At 35.3% G+C, this 21,857-nt stretch overlaps 1 protein-coding gene across 3 annotated transcripts in view; it reads right to left on the bottom strand.

Annotated features, from left to right (window-relative positions):
- Positions 1-21,857, bottom strand: part of SCRN3 (secernin 3) — a 37,060-nt gene that overhangs the window by 3,746 nt on the left and 11,457 nt on the right. For 2 of the 3 annotated variants that reach the window (XM_082841288.1, XM_082841287.1), the window contains 2 exons: positions 3,808-3,970; positions 2,136-2,310 (listed from right to left, as the gene is read on the bottom strand). In XM_082841288.1, the coding sequence (XP_082697414.1) occupies positions 2,136-2,310; positions 3,808-3,970 (338 nt within the window). The remainder of the gene's footprint in view (positions 1-2,135; positions 2,311-3,807; positions 3,971-21,857) is intronic. The other variant, XM_082841289.1, reaches the window with a different exon arrangement.

Below are 21,857 nucleotides of genomic sequence, written 5' to 3'. Positions count from 1 at the left end.
TAACTAAACTACCAGTAGGACTGACTCTCCCTAAAACATAAAAGTAGTTATTTACAGAGCCAGGACTAGAACCCAGGTCTTTGACACTTCTTCCCTCAAATCCCATTGTCTTTCCACTACTTCATGTTGTCAATCAACATTTAATACCTATTAAATACAGCCTAAAATAGTAACTGCTTTTAAATTTTATTTCATTATTACTTAGAAAAATGTCAATCAGCAATTTAATTTAGTTTAACGGGCATTTAGTAATAAGTCTACAAAACCCACCTCCCAGAAGCAGTATTTAAGGGGAAAAGGGAGCTAACAACTCTTGAGAACTATCATGAGCAATGAGAGCAGTGCAGAGGCTGCTCAGAAAGGAGGGGAAGTCCCTCCAGAGCAGACATTCATGAAACATATCACTGAAGAACTTGAGCAAAGGCAAGAAGAACCAGGGGCTCATCATTTTTCACAGCACTGTCCTGAGTCTGGAGGATGGGCCAAGCCCATGGAGGGAATGACACTTCTGGCCCGGTGCACTTAATAGGCTCCTAGAACAAAACACTTGCCTCTCACTCCATGCCACTAGGCTACAAAAAGGTGTTTACACTGTAGGTCAGAAGTAAAACAAACTGGTCTCAGAAAAAAGCAGTAGTGTCAAGAATCTATAGCAAATAGAGGATCTGTACAGAGCTCTCTGCTTTAAGCATAAGCACAGGGGTGGGCCGGGGGGGTGGGAGAGAGAAAAGCATGGCAACTATGTAAACATACTACAGAAAAAGGAAATAAGTAAATAATTGCCGGGGAGGAAAATTCATCTAATTCATTTAATGTAGAAAGAATGTAAGTGTATATACCTTCACAAAGTAAAAGTTATTATAGGCAATAAAAATCAGAAGCGAAGCTGGTAGAAGCAGGTGAGAAAAGGTATAAGATGACCAATCTTTTCCTTCATTGCAAGGAATAAGTTGAGAGTTCTGAGAAAGGCCTTTAGGTAGCCCTTCCATTTCCTTCTAATCTATTTTTTTAATCTCTGGGGCAGAGACAGAAGAGGGCAGGAAGGCTGAAGAGGTATGAACATTATAAAATTATTTGTCTACCCATCAATCTATCTGTCCCCCCAAATTATATATCTACTTGTTTCTAGAGATGAGATTGTGGGTGATGTGTTTAATCTTTTATTATGCTTACATTTAAAAATAATAAGCATTTATCTTTTATTAAAACTTCAACTCATTATAATAATTATTATTTTAAGTCTATGGGGTGTCACGTCACTTTCAATTAAAATTAATCTGAGGGTATATGATTAAGAACATTATTTTAGAGACCAGGTTAACTCCCCTCTAGAAGTTTTGTAATTTTTGGTGTGAGATACACTAAAAAAGCTACTTAAACTCTCCAAGTCTCAGATTTCTTATAAGTAAAATGGAAACGATAATAGTACCTACCTGGGACTTCCCTGGTGGCACAGTGTTTAAGAATCTGCCTGCCAATGCAGGGGACACGAGTTCGAGCCCTGGTCCAGAAAGATCCCACATGCCACGGAGCAACTAAGCCCGTGCACCACAACTACTGAGCCTGCCCTCTAGAGCCCGGGAGCTGCAACTACTGAGCCCACGTGCCACGACTACTGAAGCCCACATGCCTAGAGCCTGTGCTCCACAACAAGAGAAGCCACTGAAATGAGAAGCCCACGCACTGCAACGAAGAGTAGCCCCCGCTCACCACAACTAGAGAAAGCCCGCACGCAGCAATGAACAACCAGCGCAGCCAAAAATAAATAAATAAAATAAATAAATTTATTAAAAAAAAAATAGTGCCTACCTGATAAAGTGGTTGTGAAGATTAAATGAAATATCCCATGTAACAGTACCATGGTGCTTGGTGTATAATAAGTGTTCAACAAATGTTAGCTATTGTTATTATGTTTAATATACTAAATTTCTCTAAATTCGCAACATATTCTTAACCATTTTTTTAACCAAAGTTCAAAAATAATATAGCTCTATTATAGTCTAAGCATCTAAACTATTTTTAAACCTATTTTTATATAAAGGAAAGAAAGCTGAAATTTCAAAGTTCAAAATATGGATTGAATCATATTTTAAGTTATTCTTAATGATAAAACAGAGAATATAATCTAATCATACCTCCTTATTATCTAGTATTTCCAAGGCCTGTTGATGTTTTTGGTAGAGTAGGTGTCTTCTGTCAGGCTTAATGTTAAACTGTGGCTTCTTTTTAACCGAATCTTCAAATGTGGGCGAACTGGTGTCCAATAGTTGTGAAATATTTGGTATAAATATGAAAGGCTTAAAAACAGATCTAGAAGAAAAAGTATTAAGTTTGGTATCTGGGGATATAAAAATATTCAGCTGAAAAAAAAATATTCAGCATTATTCTAAATCTTCTAAGATTCCCTTTAATTTCTACTAATTTATAACATACTAATTGTTCCCGTCATACTACTTATACCCATGCCTGTCTTCCCTGGTACACTGGGATCTCCTTTTGGGGCAAGGGATCATCCTTTATTTAGCCTTATATTCCCACGAACCTAACAAAGGGCCTGGCATATAAACAGTGTCAAGTAAAATTATAGTTCATCATTTTCTACTGCAAATTCCACAGTTGGAGGGTAAGAACAATCCTCAATGTAACAGATTGAGCATTAGGATTTGGGATGAAAATAAGCAGCAGTGTTAATAAGGGATTCACAAGTTTTATTCCTTTTTCTGGAAGATATCTTTAATAATATGAAAGATTATAATACTAAGAGGTAGTGAATATAAGATCACTTCTAAATGTAATGTGCATTAAGTTTTATGAGACACCAATGATTTAAATCAAGGTAGTCTGTATATATCCTACTTAAGATATAACTTTAACTATTGATATTTTGTTTTACATGTATGTATTTTCTAGATCATTTAACCTTTTAACTCTTACTCATCATCTAATATTTAATACTGAAATCTGCATTAGAAAACCAATCTACTTTTTTTTTTTTTTTTTTCTTTTTGGTACGTGGGCCTCTCACTGTTGTGGCCTCTCCCCGTTGCGGAGCACAGGCTCCGGACGGGCAGGCTCAGCAGCCGTGGCTCACGGGCCCAGCCGCTCCGCGGCATGTGGGATCTTCCCAGACTGGGGCACGAACCCCCGTCCCCTGCATCGGCAGGTGGACTCTCAACCACTGCGCCATCAGGGAAGCCCCAATCTACTTGTTTTTCTTGACAATTTTAAATATAGTTAGGGAAAGAGGGAGTAGGGATAACTGCGTACCAGAAACTATAAACATTTTCGTCCCATATGAATGAGAATAGTTATGGCAATGATACACATAGGAAAATGGCAGACTAAAACCTGAATAGAAAATGCATTTAAAAGACTTCTCTGGCGGCGCAGTGGTTAAGAATCTGCCTGCCAATGCAGGATACAGGGGTTCGAGCCCTCGTCTGGAAAGATCTCACATGCCACGGAGCAACTAATCCCGCGTTCTAGAGCCAGCACTACTGAGCCCATGTGCTGCAACTACTGAAACCTAGAGCCCAAGCTCCGCAACAAGAGAAGCCACCGCAGCGAGAAGCCCGCGCACCGCAATGAAGAGTAACCCCCGCTCACTGCAACCAGAGAAAGCCTACGTGCAGCAATGAAGACCCAACGCAGCCAATAATTAATTAATTTAAAAAAAAAAGAAAATGCATTAAAAAATTATTGTGGTATTTGTGCAATAAAAATTTAGCCTGACAAAATCATCACCAAACTAATGACTCTACCCTACCCCTGACCCCCTGCCTGGTTTATAGTATTTTGTGACTTTACCTCTCAGGATCAGGAGTCCCTGTAAGGAAGTGGATGCAAGGAACGTTGGAGTCTTGAGATAAAACAGAAACCATGCTTGCAGTGGTCAGGAATTCTCCCTCCATATTAATGCCACTTGGTTTATCTCGGAGAATTTCCATCATTGTTTCAAAGGTTATGTTTCCTAGGGAAATGAATTTTAAGACGATCAAATACATATGCATTTGCAGGTTGGCATCCTGCAATTATGAACTGCTTTCTCTATTGATAATACATAATATGAGACACTGGTCTAGGTATAAATTAAGTAAGACTGACTATAAGCAAATCTTGTACCATAACTGTTAGACTCACTGCACAGTCCCAAGGAAGATTTTTTTCTAATATAAAATATACAAAATCTCAAAACATTATAACAGGTTAAATCTGTTATTTCCTAAGAAGATGAAATCAATAATGCAAAATACACTCAATCTCACTGCCCTTCCAAAAATTTTCAAGAGGTATGTAGTTAACAATTAACTAATGACAATAATAACTATTATCTGAGTCTATCCATTCTGGGAACCAAATATTAAGAGAATATTGTGCTTAGTTTCCAATATTATACCAGATGTTCTTTACAAAATAACAAATTATTTTTCCTGTAATATAATTGCTATGCCTGACATTAATACTCTTGTATGAAAGTGTGAACTGTAATCTGAGTGGGAATGAAGGAGGCAAAAGACATTATTGGCTAATGAAATTTGTATGTACAAATTTGTATGTACAATGAAATTTGTATGTACAAATTTGTATGTACAAATTTGTATGTACATAGTTCCACTGGACTACTTTAAAAATTTAAATGTCCATCATGTGTAATGAAAATAAATGGCATTATATTCTGTTTTCTGCTTTCATAGGTAAAGTTTGATATTTTAAGGAGATTTTTTTGAGAAAAATAGAAGAAAATCTATCTCTTTAGCAAACACAACATGTCCATGGTTACAGAGAACCTCAGAATCCCATATTTGGAAGGCATTTCCACCAAAAAATTTTAAAAGCCAATCATGCCCTCAGACAGCTCTGTTTCTTTCTATATATATCCATAGTCAAAGATGTGATTTAGGATCTATCTCATGACAAGATGAATAATCTTACCCTTCCACAATGCAGTCCTCCAAAAGTAGCCAAAATATCTTCTTCTCACATGATAATAATTCTCTTCTCCAAAATTTATGACTCAATTCTCCCTGAATCACATTAGGACTCCTTCAAATTAAAACTTACTACTAAGCTTAACTTAAATAAACTTTTTCTCTCCATCTGTCTTTTGTCTGTTATTGGTCCTATCTTTTTTTATCTTGATCCTATCTCTGCCATCAGATTATAAATTCCTGATCTTTTGTCTGTATTGGTCATATCTCTGCCATTAGATTACAAATTCTCTCAAGACAAGAATGAGATTTTCTCTGTTTAGTTCTCATTCACTCAACAAATATTTATTGAACACCTATTAAATGCCAGGCACTGTCCTAGGCAATGGATAGATAGATAGACACAGACAGACAGAAAGACAGATATTGATAGATTTAGACATGGATATACAGCTCTGTGAATATAAAGAAATGAAAGTCCCCTGATCCAATTTCAATTAAGGTAACCACAGTTAACAATTCAAAAAGGATTTCTCCTGGGACTTCCCTGCTAAGACTCCACGCTCCCAATGCAGGGGGCCCAGGTTCGATCCCTGGTTGGGCAACTAGATCCCACATGCATGCCACAACTAAGAGTCCACATGCTGCAACTAAAAACAAAAGATCCCACATGCCACAACTAGGACCTGCTGCAGCCTAAATAAATAAATAAATAATAAATAAATAATTTTTTTTTAAAAAAAGATTTCTCCTGAAGAGTTTCAGAACAGGTCTGAAAATTTTTCTTTGAATAAATGCAAGAAATTCTCATTATCAGAAGAAAATTGGTACCAGAAAATAGCCACTTAAAGCAACATATTTAAAATAAGAATCAAAACTTCATGCTATGTAGTGGAGGAAAAGGATTGACTGGATCTTTAAAATGAAATTAAAATACAAAAATAAGTTTACATAAGCTTATAGTTAACAAAATTTAGGTTAAAATTTTAATATGCTAATTCTTAGAACAAAGAATGAAACAAGTGTAATTTTTACAACAAAATGGTAAGAGAATTCGACTTTGACTATTGCAGAATGATCATACAGATAATGATTGCAAAAATATATGAGGACTTCATCAAGTTTCTCAAGTCCCTCTCTTAATTCTTTTTTTATTGTATAATAATTTTATTTTTTTCCTTTTTAAAAATTTTTTTGGAGTATAGTTGATTTACAATGTTGTGTTAGTTTCAGGTGTACAGCAAAGTGAATCAGTTATACATATACCTACTTTTTTTTTTTTTTTAGATTCTTTTCCCATGTAAGCCATTACAGAGTATTGAGTCGAGATCCCTGTGTATACAGCAGGTTGTTATTAGTTATCTATTCTTAATTATTTAACATTCAAATCATTTTCTTTTGAAGCACTTTGTTGTGTTACTGCTCTCAGTTTTTCTTCAGTTGTCAATAGGTCTAACTCTCTGTTCATTTTTTATTTGCCAATGGCTTTGTATGTGACCTAATCAGTATCTAATGTTAATTTCATGGGCTTCTGGAAATCTTGCATCTTTTGTAAGACTTTCAGTTTGTAATTTATTTGTATTGTGTTAATAATCATTAAGAGACATTAACAAAAATATTGATGCAAAGAAGAGGAAGGATAGTGTTAAATTGGGAAAGATATTTGAATGAGGACTAATTTTATAAATAGATGGTTCATCAGTGATAATCTTTATGTTTAAGACTACCTTTGCTTCCTTATGCAACCCCTGTAACTTTGGGGCATCAGACTGAAAATTCAGATAAAATGGACATCCCTCCTACCATCCATCACAACTTGCTGCAATCTTTGCTTCATTAGCCAGCTGCTATATGACTAAAATGAGGTCATTTTTTTAAAGTATCTACATCTCCCCAATTTTCTTATATGACCTCCTAATTTTTCATGCTTGTACAAAGTTTATATTCCCCAAAGTATAATTCGACAAGAAAATTAAAATAGGATCACTAACATATAATTACTTACCTGAAAAACCAAAGAGAATAGATTTTAAAACTATGAAAAAAATAGACTATCAATGAAGTGTCCCATTAAATAAGTAAAAACACTCAACAGCTTTCTTATAGATCAAAACCAACCAATTGGGATAGGGAGGGTGGGAGGGAGGGAGACGCAAGCGGGAAGGGATATGGGAACATATGTATATAAATAACTGATTCATTTTGTTGTGAAGCTGAAACTAACATACCATTGTAAAGCAATTATACTCCAATAAAGATGTTAAAAAAAAAAACCAACCAATTAACAAACATAATAGAAAAATATTCCATTCATATTACCAGTAAAAAAATATTAAATATCCAGAAAAAAACTTAAAAGTCAAGTGGAAATCAGTAATCTAAGCTACCACTTTAATAAACTAGAAAAAGAAGAGCAAAATAAGCTCAAGGCAAGCAGAAGGAAGAAATAATACAGATAAAAGCAGAAATCAATGAAATTGAAAGCAGAAAAGTCAATGAAACAAAAAGTGGTTCTTTGAAAAGATCAATAAAATTGACAAACCTCTAGCTAGACTGACAGAAAAAGAGAAAACACAAATTACAAAATTACCAATATCAGAAATGAAACAGGGGTATCATGACAGACCCTGCAGACATTAAAAGCATGATAAAGGAATACTATGAACAACTCTATACCCATAAATTAACAACTTAGAAGAAATGGACCAATTATTTGAAAAGCACATATTACTAAAACTCACTCAATATGAAATAATTTGACTAGCCCTATATCTCTTAAAGAAATTGACTTTAAAACTTCCAGAAATCTCCAGGCCCAGATGTTTCACTGGAGAATTCTACCAAACATTTGAGGAAGAATTAACTCCAAATCTACACAACCTCTTCCAGAAAATAAAAAAGGAGGGAACACGTCCTGACTCATTTAATGGGGCAAATATTACCCTTATACCAAAACCAAACAAAGACAGTACAAACAAACCAACACAGACCAATATCTCTCATGAATACAGATGCAAAAACCCTCAACAAAATATTAGCAAAGAGAACCCAACAATATATAAAAAGAATTATATACCATGACCAAGCTGGGTTTATTCCCAGGATACAAGGCTTGTTCAATATTAGAAAATCAATGTAATCTATCATATCAACAGGCTAAAGAAAAAAGAGAATCATATCAACTGACACAGAAAACGCATATGACAAACCTCAGTATCTATTCATGATAAAAACTCTCAGCAAACAAGGAATAGTGGAAAACTACCTTAACTTGATTAAGTTGACAAAGTACAGCTACAAAAAGCTACAGCTAATACTATACTTAATGGTAAATGACTAAATGCTTTCCCCCTAAGACTGGGAACAAGGCAAGGATGTCTGCGCTCACCATTCTTATTCAGTATAACACTTGAAGTCCTAGCCAGCACAATAAGGCAAGGAAAGGAAATAAAAAGCATACAGATTGGAAAGGAAGAACTAAACTGTCCCTATTTGCAGGTGGCATGATAGTCTATACATAAAAATCCCAAGGAGTCTAACCAAAAAAAAAAACCCCAAAAAACAAACCTCCTAGAACCAGTAAATTCATTTAACAAAGTCACAGAATACAAGATCAACATACAAAAAAGTAATTAAAACAATCTGAAATTTTGAAAAGAAGTTCTTATTAAGAAACAATTTGTTTAGGCTCTATAGAAGAGAACTAGAGACACTGTTTTCTCATTTAGGTTGAAACTGCAAATTTTGTAGGTCCAACTTCACTTATAGAATCTATTCTAAAGAAGTAATTTTGAAATGCAGACAAACTTAATAAATAAGATGTTCACATGATTTACAGTGGTAAAAGGGAAACAACCAAATAGTGAACAATACCATTTGTGTCCTCCCCTCCACCAGTTACTATGTTCCAGAAGGTCATAGACTGTATCATGTCTGCCACTATGTGGCCCCATGCCTAGCACAGAGCAAGTGTTTATAAAAGATTTCTTTAACAACAACAAAAAATGTCAATATGGAAAACCTAGACAAATAAAATTACAAAAGTCTACTTAGAACAGAAAAGAAAAATTCAATAAATGGACAACTATATCTTGTTCTTGACTAGGAAGGCAATATTATTAGATGTGAATTCTCCCCTAAAATAATCTATAGTTTTAATTCAAATCCAATCAAACCTCAAAAAGATTCTTTGGGGAGAAGCTGGAAAAATGATTGTAAAATTAACCTTGAAAAATGAACAGTCAAGGATTGTCAGGAAAATTCTGAAAAAGCAGAATAATGAGGAAGTATTTGTCTTACCACATTAAAAAAAAACCCCTGTAAATTCATTCATATCGTCCTTTGGCTCATAAAGCAAGTATTGAGCACTTATTATGTATACTTACACGGTTCTAAATGAAACTGGACAAATACAGTAATCTAATTTACACTTGGGTTTACTTAGGAATTTAATATTTGATAAAGTTGGTTGGCATTTCAAATCAACAGAAAAGATAATTCATTTAAAATGTGGTGTTGAGATCACTGGGTAATCATTTGAGAAGTGAGGGAAAAAACAGTAATCCTAATTCATATTTTATTTTAGTATAATTTCAGAAGAATTATAAATTTTAAAAATAAAACTATAAATATAAGATGTAGATAACCATTTCTGGTACAGTGAAATGGCCATTCTAAAAGCATGACATCAATGCTAGAAACCATATAAGAGCAATTCCACAGGGGACAGAATCAACCATTTTATTATTACTTTTCTATTTATGCCAGCTATTGTTTTTCCCTTTTTATCCTTTCTTGCCCTCTTTTGAATTTAACAAGTATTTATTATTCTATTTCTCCCCGTTAGCTTATTACTTATATATTCTTTTATTATTTTATTAGTTTCTCTTGACTTATTACAGTCTGCCTTAAATTAGTTCTTCACCACTTAGTTAACGCAAGGACCTTGTAACACTTTAACTCCAATTATTGCCTCCTGTTTTTAGTGCTATTCTCATACATTAATTCTGCTGTGTTCATCTGGGTCCTCTGAGAAGCAGATGCCACAACATGAGATTAAATGTACAAGGATTTTATGAGGGAAAATGCCTATGAGAGAAAATGGGGAGGAAGTTGGACTGCAACAGAAGTCCGAGCCTGGCTTTACTAGAGAGGGAAGAAAGATTGGGTGAAAGTGACCTAGACTGCAACGCCACCTAAGGAAAGCTTTGCAAGGCCCTTAGGGAGTCTTTGACCCAGAGTCGGCCATCAGAGGAGTCCAATGACCCCAGGAATGGGCCTACCTTAGTCTCCCTGCTGCTTTCAGTCATTGGCCAGGAGCAGCCTGTGGGAAGGCAGCCTTGGTACTACATGAATTCAATGCACAACAGAATTTGAGCACTGCAGCTATGGCCATTGGTCATAAAATTATTATTATTTTAAACACACAATATTCATTTAGTTTCACGCACGTATTTACTGTTTCTGTTGCTCTTCATTCACTCCTGCTTACCTTGCCTCTATCAAAGATCATTTTTCCTGCCTGAAGAATGGCCCTTAGTATTCCTTTTAATGCCAGTTGGCTAGTGACAAATTTTCTCAATTTTATTTCAACTTTACTTTCGGAGGATATTTTCAGTGGGTATAGAATTCTAAATTGGTAGTTATTATCTTTCTCCATCACTTTACAGATGTCATTTTATAGTCTTCCAGATTCTTTCTCTTTTGAAAAGTTACCTGTCAGTCTTATAGTTGTTCCTTTGAAGATAATATATATTTTCTCTCTGACTGCATTTAAGATTTTCTGTTTATTTTCCCCCTTTAGCAATCTCACTACGATGTGCCCAGGTGTGGTTTCCTTTTATTTATTCTTGGGATTTGCAGAGCTTCTTGAAGCTGTGGCTTGATGACTTTTATTAGTTTGGAAAAATTCTTGGCCAGTATCTCTTCAAATCTTGCTTTTGCCCCTCCATATTCTCTCTCTCCTTTCCTGCTGGGACTCCAACTACATATATATGAGACCTTTTCAGTGAGTCCTATATGGCTCTCACACTCTTGTCGATATTTTCCAAACTCTCACCTCTGTTTCAATCAGGGAACTTTCTACTGATCTTCCAGTTCACTAATTTTTTTCTTCTGCTATGTCTAATCTGTTGTTAAACTAATCTATTGAATTCTTTTTTTTTTTTTTTTTGCAGTACGCGGGCCTCTCACTGTTGTGGCCTCTCCTGTTGCGGAGCACAGGCTCCGGACGCGCAGGCTCAGCAGCCATGGCTCACAGGCCTAGCCGCTCTGTGGCATGTGGGATCTTCCCGGACCGGGGCACGAACCCACGTCCCCTGCATCAGCAGGCAGACTCTCAACCACTGCGCCACCAGGGAAGCCCCTAATCTATTGAATTCTTAATTTCTGTTATTAGAAATTTACAGTTCTATTATTTCCATTTGGTTCTCTTTTATAGATTTCAGTTCTCTGATGAAATTCTCCATTTTTTTGTCTAATTTTCTTGAACATATAAAACATATTACTTTTAAAGTCTATATCTGATAAAACTAATTTGGGGATAACCAGTGGGTCAGTTTCTACTGTCTGCTTTCTCTTGATTTTCAATCACTTGGTCCTATTTCTTGGCATGTCTGATAATTTTTTATTGAATGTTGGACACTATAGATTAAAATCTGTAGAGGCACTGCATGATATTTTCCTCCACAGAGTATTTAATTTTCTTCTGGCAAACAGATGTAATATAGGTAGATTACCTATTGATCCAGCTGAGACTGGTCTATTCTGTTTGTTCTTATTCCTAAAGTGTAGCCTTTCTGGGGTTTTAACTGAAAGCCTGGGGTATTTCCCAGGCCCCTTCTTCTTGGTTGTTCATCAATCCAATTTTTGTCCCTAAGGCCTTGTGAGACTGCCAAAATCTCTACTTAACGTTTTAAGCTCTTGGTAACTACTCATCCTACAGAGTCTCATCCTACATATGCACGGCTTAGAAGTCAGCAACTGCTTTAAGGAGAAATTGTGACATAGAAGGTCAGACTCTTCTCAGAGTGCACATAGTCTTTTCCCAAGCTCCTGGATCTAGGCCCCTCATATCCTAACTGTTTTGGGTGTTCACCATGCCTTCAAGCAGTGGGTTTTATTTTCCCAGCTTTTAGTTATTCTTGGGGAGAGGTTAGTCTCATACTAGCTACTCCCTGTTAACCAGAAGCAAATGTCCAGCTTTGTGCTTTTAACCACTCCAATTTTATGCCTCCCATTTATTAAATACATCAGTCTCTTTTTACCCTCAAGTAGTATCAATTTCTGAATACCAGTAATGAATGTGGTAGACCCATACTGTAACAAGTACAGTTTAAAAAAATAACACAAAACATATAGTTCCTGTCAGCGGATAAGATATTTTCAGATACTTTGTATGGAAATGTTTAATTACTTCATTAAAATTAGTTCTAAAGAAACAAATAACTCTCATTTAACATAGTTGGTTGACCACAGGTATGTTTTTCCTCTCTCCCCAAACCCTACAAAGGAATAAAATGACAGCAAAGGAGGAAGGAATGACAGCAAAGGAATAAAAAATAAAATTACTCACAAAGACAAAGAAAGCATGAAGAGCAAGAATTTCCCCCCATCCCCATGATATATGGGAATAATTAAAAGAACAAAAGCTTACATCAAGTCTGCACCCAAATTGTGATTTTTGTGACATTTCAAATTAAAATAAAATTGATTTCCATATAAAACAGTCTAATGTTCCACCCTCAGTTAATCACGCAAACTTCCGTTTTATGTTAATAGCAAATTTTCACTTTCTACATAATATAGCTATGACTTCAAATTCAAGAAAAATAATGTATAGATAACTTGTTACAGGAGCAATATCTTTGTTAGTTTTGAAAAAACGCAGGAAGAAAAAAAAAGGATACACCTGAAAACAACCCTTAATATTAAAACTAAACAATAAAGCAAAAGCCATCCACATCTATCTATCACACACATAGCTGCTGCACCTAGTGAGATTTTAGAATGATTCAAACATAAATTCCTGTAAATGGCAAGTTTTAACAAAAACAGTGTCAGAACCATAACACTGCAGTAACACAGGTATTATGAAAATGTTTTCTGTAGTCAAAACCTACAATTCTCAAAATGAAAGAAGGATTTACATGATCACTTGAGTAGGATAACTATATGTAATCCACTTGTAAGCACTGAATAAGTACTCAGACTGCAATGGCAGGGTTCACTACAATGAATGCAAAACACAGGGTACAATTTCACTGCAATTTAAACTAGTTATTTAAAATACAAGAGTGAATATAGATACAATTTGGATATACATGCAGCACAGTTAATAGCTATCAGGTAGGAATAGTTGTAAAGAACAGAGGTAGGCTCTTCCATCTAGAAGACTCATAGGAAGAATTAGCCGTAATGTACTAGTAGACAATTTTCTATAAAAGTACTGGAAAGACATTTATTCTTTTGGCAAAGCACAGAAAGTGGGATGAACTATACTTCATACTTAGGGGAAAAATAAGTTTCATGTCAGATGCATCTATTACTATAATATTTTATGCATTTCAAATCTATAATTCAGTTATTTTGTAGTTAAATATAACAGAATTAATTATTATGATACAGTGGCTAATTAATTTATAATTATTTCTACCTATTTTTTCTTCCTTTCGTTCGATCACCCTAAACCTTATGATTCTTGACATTTTCCTCTCTGCCTTAATTATGTGTTGTTATTCTTCATTTTTTAAGAATACCTGCTAATTTTATGTCTTAAGCCTTTAGGTTTATTGCCAGAAAAAAAGGATACAACAATGATCTTTGTTAAACTACCTGCAAATTACAATTTAATTCAATTCAACTAATAATCCTTTGTTAATTTAACAAAAAAAAGAAACTTATTAAGCACACACACACTAGTGCAAGACACTGAACTAGGTGCTGAGAGGAATATAAGGACAAATGAGAGTCCATTTTTTTTCAGTTTCATACAGGAGACAAATGAAGAGCACAAACACAACTTCCTCTTTTGTAAAATGAAGATAATACCTGCTTCACATGGTTGCTTAAAGAAAATAATGTAATCACTTAGCACAGTGTCTAGCCTTTGATACACTTTTTTTTTTTTTTTTTTTTTTTGTGGTACGCGGGCCTCTCACTGCTGTGGCCTCTCCCGCTGCGGAGCACAGGCTCCCGACGCGCAGGCTCAGCGGCCATGGCCCACGGGCCCAGCCGCTCCGCGGCATGTGGGATCCTCCCGGACCAGGGCACGAACCCAGGTCCCCTGCATCGGCAGGCAGACTCTCAACCACTGCACCACCAGGGAAGCCCTGATACACTTTTTTAATAAATAGGAGTAGGTGTTGCTGCAACCAGTACTCTGTCTCTACTTTTACAACAACGGTAAGCCTAAAATCAAAATCCTTAGAATAACATATTTTAGCATTTTCTACATATGTATATATATGAAAAAAGATAGTTTAAACAACCTACTTATAAAATGGCAAACTAATATTAAGAAACTTTATAGGAAACTTTTCAAATGATGACATTCTTCTGGAAATTAAAATATAAGATATTAAATACTTTGAAAACAATGATGTTAAGGCATTCTAAAAACATTCTGTCACAAACTTTTTTCTGCTATACATATAATTAATTTGTTTAATGAATACCTGAGAAGCAAGTATCAATCACTGACTTATCTATCTCTGAGTAGTTGCTTTCTGATTGATTTATAGAACCATTTTATCCTTCAAGTGAAGGAAGATAAATCAGTCACAGATTTTTATTAGTGGAAAGACCCTTTTAGCATTTATCTGCCACCCAACAATCTTCTAAATAAAAGTTATTTTTCTGGAATTATTTGGAGGTGAATAGACAAAGGTACATTACTAGTAATTTTTTAAGAGTTAGTAGTAACCAAATATAAAAATGGGGAAAACATATATTAAGAACAGGAAAGTTATTTAAAAATTATAAATTAACATAAGAATATGGTTAACCTCACTAATAGGAGAAATATATTTTAAAGTAATAACATGCCAATTTTGCCTAAAAATTTAACAAGATGGCATAAAAACAATATCCTATATTGGTAAATATATTAGAAAATGGGCACTCAAATATTACTGGTGGAAATTTAAATTGATGCAACTTTTCTGGTGGTCATTTTGGCAATGAGTTTCAAAAGCCTTAAAACATGCACATGCTTTGACCCCACATTCTACTTGTAGGAAATTATTCTAGGAAAATAAACATGGATGTGAAAATAAAGAAGCTATAAGCATATTGTATAATTTTAAGTGGTAGAAAACTAAAAACAAACTAAATAACAGAGAATTTGTTAATTAAAGTATGATTCATACAATCAATCTTTACTATATAATGATAAAATACAACCACATGGAAATAAATAATATACCAAAATAATAGAATACCATGCATCTGTTAAAAATGAGAAAGTTCTATATATATTAAAATAGAATGATCTACATTATACATTGGTAACTAGAGAAAACTTATGTGCAGAAGAGTGTGTATGGCATGCTACCATTTCTATAAAAAGGAGAATAATATCTATACATATTTGTTTCATTAAGCATACATCATCTCTGAAGGCATATACAAGGAAATGCCTGTAGGAAAAAGGACTGAACAGGGGCATGTTAGAAGGGAGAGGCTTCCCTGTATACTCTTGTATACCTCTGAATTTTGAATCATGTGAATATATTTATTTTTATAAGTAAAAGAATGTCATAGAATATTAAATGACATGGGAAGGAGTTCTGCTTTCATTTAGGCTGAGTAAGCTTCCATCATACTAACCCTCCCTCAGATAACTATAAACTTGGGACAAAATACACTAAGGCTCTTTACTGTGAGCAAAAGCAGGAAAATTCTGGAGGAGAGATGACACTTGGAAGATGGGATGAAGCACAGAATAAATTTCCCATTTTTGTTACGGCTTTAGCCTGAGGGAAGGCCACGGTCAATGCTGTGCAATGTGGCACAGGTAGTTATAGAAAACCTTGGTCTTTCTGGCCTGAAGAACCAGAGGCCAACTACCGGTACTAGAAGGTGAAGGGAGAATCGCAGAAAGGAGAGAGTTATAGAGAGGAACCCCCAAATTCTTTGTAAAAAAAAAAAAACTGTGCCCAAATCTCCATCTGTTTCATGAATCAGCATATGTGGGGGAGAATGATAGCAGCTCAGCTAAAGATAAAAGAACGAAACTGGAATTTGAGCTGCTGACCAGGAGACAGACTTTGCAGACAGAACACAACCAATTCAATTGCTAAATCAAAAGTTATTGATATTTCTTTCTAGGTGAGTTTTGGTGATTGGTGGCTTTCAAGGAATTGGTTCATTTCCTCTAAGTTACTGAACACACTTAGAGCTGTTTATAGCGTTTCCCTATTATCCTCCTAATGTCTATGGGGTCTATAATAATATCTGTTTTCCTGACATGTAACTTGTGTTTTCTTCCTTTTTTTTTTTTCTTCGTGGAGCTGAGTGTTTCAATTTATTAATCTTTTCAAAGAACCAGCTTTTAGTTTGATCCATTTTCTCCACTGTTCTGTTGTTTTCAATTTTATTGATTTCTGCACTTTATTATTTCTTTCTTTTCTTTCCTTGGGATTTTTTTTTCTTTAGTTTATTAAGGTGAAAGTTTACATTGTTGATTTGAGACCTTTCTTATTCTCTAATATAAGCACTTAATGCTTTAAATTTTCTTGTAAACACTACTTTTGCTGCATGCTATAAATTTTGGTATATTGATTTTCATTTCATTCCACTCAAAATATTTTCTAATTTCCCTGGAGACTTCTTTTTTGACCCATACATTTAAAGTGTGTTGTGTGGACTTCCCTGGTGGTGCAGTGGTTAAGAATCTGCCTGCCAATGCAGGGGACACGGGTTCGAGCCCTGGTCTGGGAAGATCCCACATGCCGCGGAGCAACTAAGCCTGTGCGCCACAACTACTGAGCCTGTGCTCTAGAGCCTGCGAGCCACAACTACTGAAGCCCGCGCGCCTAGAGCCCGTGCTCCACAACAAGAGAAGCCACCTCAATGAGAAGCCCGTGCACCGCAACCAAGAGTAGACCCCGCTCGCCGCAACTAGAGAAAGCCCGTGCGCAGCAACGAAGACCCAATGCATCCAAAAAAAATAAATTAATTAAAAAAAAAATAAAGTGTGGGCTTCCCTGGTGGCGCAGTGGTTGAGGGTCTGCCTGCCGATGCAGTGGACGCGGGTTCATGCCCCGGTCCGGGAGGATCCCACGTGCCGCGGAGCGGCTGGGCCCGTGGGCCATGGCCGCTGGGCCTGCGCGTCCAGAGCCTGTGCTCGGCGGTGGGAGAGGCCACGGCAATGAGAGGCCCGCGTACCGCAAAAAATAAAAATAAAAAAATAATAAAGTGTGTTGTGTGATTTCCAAGTATTAGGGATTTTCCAGATATCCTTATGTAACTGATTTCAAACATAATTTTATTATTGTCAAAGACTGGACTTTGTTATGTCTCTTTTTAAGATTTGTTTTATGATCCAGGATATGGTCAACTTAGTGTATGTTCCATGTGCACTTGAAAAGAATGTGCATTCCACTGTTGTTGGGTGGAGAATTCTATAAACATCAGTTAGATCCAGTGGTTGATATACTGTTCAATTCTTTCATATCCTTGCTGATTTTCTGTCCACTGGTTCTTCCCATTACTGAGAGAGAAGCATTGCAGTCTCCACCTATAATTGTGGAACTGTCTACTTCTCCTTTCAGTTCTGTTAGTTCTTACTTCATATACTTTGAAGATTTGTTGTTAGGTTCATATACATTTACCATGGAGAAAATAATAACCCTGAAATGACCCTTTTTGATTATGTGATATGTCTCTCCCTGGTAATGTACCTTGCTCGAAAGTCTACTTCATCTAATATTTATATAGCCAACCCAGCTGTCTTTTGATCAGTGTTTACATGCTATAACTTCTCCCATTCTTCTACTCTTCGTCTACTTAAAGTGAGTCACTCATACACAGCATATAGCTGAGTCATGGTTTGTTTTTTTAACTTCAGTCTGACACTTCATCTTTTAATTGGTATGTTTAGACCACTTAACAATTAATGTAATTATAGATATGTTGAACTTTAGATCTACATTATATTGTTTTATGTTCGATGCTTCTATTTTTATTCTTCCATTTCCCCTTTCCTGCCTTCTTTTTGAATATTTTCTTAGTATTCCATTTTAATTCATGTGTTGGGGTTTTTTTTTACTGTATCTTATTACACAGCTTTTTAAATAGTTGCTCTAAGGCTATAATATACAAAATTCAATTATCTGTTTACTAGAATCAATATTTTACAGCTTTAAGTACAATGTACAAACCTTAACACCATATGTACTCCCCTCTTTATACTGTGATTATCATGTGTATTATAGGAAATGTAATTTTGGCTTATAACTGTTAGACATATTATTAAGGTCTTAGGAGGAGAAACATGGTATTATATTTACCCCAATATTTACCATTTCTGTGGCTCTTCCTTCATCTCTGAAGTTCCATGTTTCACTGTGCTATCACTTCCCTTCTATCTAAAAAAATTCCTTTAGCATTTCTTTTATAGCAGGAATACTGGCAACAAAGTCTCTTACTTTTCCCACATGTCAGGATGTTTTTATTTCACCTTCATTCCTGAAGAATATTTTGTCTAGATACAGAATTCTTTTCTTTCAGAGCTTTAAAAATGTTGTTTCACTGCCTTTAGGCATCTATGGCTTATAATGAAAAACACACAGGAATCATTTTTTACCTATATATAATGTGTTACTTTTCTTTAGCTGCTTTTAAGGCTTTTTGTCTTTGGTTTTCAGCAGTTTGTGCATTTAGGCATGGATTTCTTTTCATTTATCTTGTTTGAGGTTTGCTAACTTTCCTGAATCTGTAAATTTAAGTCTTTTGCCATTTTGAGAAGTTTTCAACCATTATTTATTTAAAAACTTTTCTGCATCACACTCTTCTCTCCTTCTGAGACTCTAATGACTCTAGATGTTTAGATATTATCCCACAGTCCCTAAGGCTCTGTTCTGTTTCTTTGTTTCAATTTTTTTCTCTCTGTGTTCATATTAGATAATTTCTACTGATCTATCTTCAAATTCACTGACACTTTCCTCTGTCATATCCATTCTGCTATTGAGCCCATCAGAGGAATTTTTTACTTTGGTTACTGTGTTTTTCAATTATAAAATTTCCATTCAGTTCATTGTTATAGCTTCTACTTCTCTGCTGAGATGCTCTACTTTCCCATTCATATTGGGAGTGTTCACACTTAAAATAGCTGCTTTAAAGTCTTCATTTGAATGGCACAAATGAACCTATCTACAAAACAGAAACAGACTCATGGACATAGAGAACAGACTTGTGGTTGTCAAGGGGGAGAAGGTTGGGGGAGAGATGGAATAGCAGGTTGGGGTTAGCAGATGTAAGCTATTAAACATAGAATGGATAAACAACTAGGTCCTACTATGTAGCACAGAGAACTATATTCAATATCCTATGATAACCCATAATGGAAAAGAATATTAAAAAGAATATATATATATTGAGATATATATACGTTTAACTGAATCACTTTGCTGTACAGCAGAAATTAACACAACATTGTAAATCAACTATACTTCAATCAAAAAAATAACTGAATAAAGTCTTCATTTGATAATCCCAACATCTAGATCATCTTGTGGTTGGTATCTATTGTCTTTTCCCTTCCAAGTTGTTGAGATTTTCCTGGTTTTCATATATTGGGTAATTTTGGATTGTATCATTTAGATTATAACATTATGTTATGACATTTTGGGCCCACTTTCTGTCCACACCCAGTGCATAGTTCCAGCAATCATACTGTTTGAAACCAGGCCAGGTGATATGGAAGGAAAAAAACCATGAAACTCACTGCTGGATGAATTCATACTTTGGGTTCTGGTTTCTTTCTCCTATTGCCTGTTCCTTTTTACATTTAAAGGCCCTCAGATAACTGTTCCATACAATATTTCCAGGCTTTTGTTTATATTCAGAAAAAGAGATAGAATAGAGTTTACTTACAGCATCTTATCTGGAACCTGAACCAGCCTACATTAAATGTTAATGAACTATAGTTTCTAATTAAAAGGCAAAACTTATCAGAATGGTTTAAAAAAAAAGATTAAACCGCATTTTTTTTAACAAGAAATGTGCTTTAAATATAAAGATACAGATAGTTTGAAAGCAAATGGATAGGTGAGTATATGTCATATAAGCAGTAAACAGGGGCTTCCCTGTTGGCGCAGTGGTTGAGAGTCCGCCTGCCGATGCACGGGACACGGGTTTGTGCCCTGGTCCGGGAAGGTCCCACATGCCACGGAGCGGCTGGGCCCGTGAGCCATGGCTGCTGAGCCTGCGCATCCGGAGCCTGTGCTCCGCAACGGGAGAGGCCACAACAGTGAGAGGCCCGCGTACCGCCAAACAAAACAAAAAAAACAGTAAACAGAAAACTGGGCTAAAGTTGACTTCAAGACAGACAGTATTAACAGTGAGAAATAATATTTCATGAAGAAAAGGGCCTGGGCTTCCCTGGTGGCGCAGTGGTTGAGAGTCTGCCTGCCGATGCAGGGGACGCGGGTTTGTGCCCTGGTCCGGGAAGATCCCACATGCCACAGAGCGGCTAGGCCCGTGAGCCATGGCCGCTGAGCCTGCACGTCCAGAGCCTGTGCTCCGCAACGGGAGAGGCCACAACAGTGAGAGGTCCGCGTACCACAAAAAAAAAAAAAAAAAAAGGGCCAATTCACCAGAAAGACAAAACAATTATAAATGTGTATGTACCTAATAACAGACGTTTAATATATATTAAGCAAAAACTGACAGAATTAAAGGGAGAAACAGACAATTCCATAAACATAATTGGAGATTTTCACACTCCTCTCTTAGTAATATATACAACAAGAAAAAAAAATCATTAAAGATGTACATGATCACAGTAACCATCTTGACCTAACTGACCTAATTGATATTTATAAAACTCTATACCTAACAAGTGCAAGGTGCATATTTTGTACACCAAAATAGATCATATGCCAGGCCATAAAATAAGTCTCAGTAAATTTTAAAGGACTGAAGTCATATAGAGTATGTTCTCTGAGTTCAGTGGAATTAAATTAGAAATCAACAACAATAAGATATCTAGGAAATGCCCAAATATTTGGAAATTTGTTAACACACTTCTAAATAATCCACAAGTCAGAAATCACGAGGGAAATTTTAAAACATTTCAAATGAATGATAACTAAAGATGTGGAATGATATTCCAAATATAACATCAACTAAAAAGTGGACTAAAGTAGAATATATTCAGTATTGACCTATTTTTATTTTTAAAAATAAGCTGTATATGTATACAGGGAAATATGGCTACAAAGAATATCTGCTAGCAATGATACATTTTACTTTTGCAATTAAAAATATTTAAATGTTAAGTGAGTGCTGAGTACTTATTATGAGTAATTTTTGTTCCTCTTTGTTTACCTGCATTTTCCAAATGCTTAACTTTGAACATTTGTTACAACGTTCAATTTTGGTTTTGTTTCAGTGACTATAATTTTCATTTTTAGAATTTCTGCACATTTTAGAGTTTGCAAATTTATCTGTTTATTTTTCATAATCTCCTACTCTTGCTTTATGGATTTTATTCCTTCCTTTATATCTTCGAACATTTTAACTTTATTTTTTATTACAAAAAATTTCAAATATATAAAAGTTCAGAAAAATTATATAATGAATCCTCAAATATTCATTACTGTTTCAACAGTTATCAAATCCCTCCCATCAAATTATTTTGAAGAAAATACCAGTCACATCATCTCATCCATGATATTTCAGTACTTATCTATACAAAAGGAATTT

Source organism: Leucopleurus acutus (assembly GCF_964270905.1).
Source record: "Leucopleurus acutus genome assembly, chromosome: 6".
NCBI lineage: Eukaryota > Metazoa > Chordata > Mammalia > Artiodactyla > Delphinidae > Leucopleurus > Leucopleurus acutus.
This window is presented reverse-complemented; position numbering and strand designations above follow the sequence as displayed.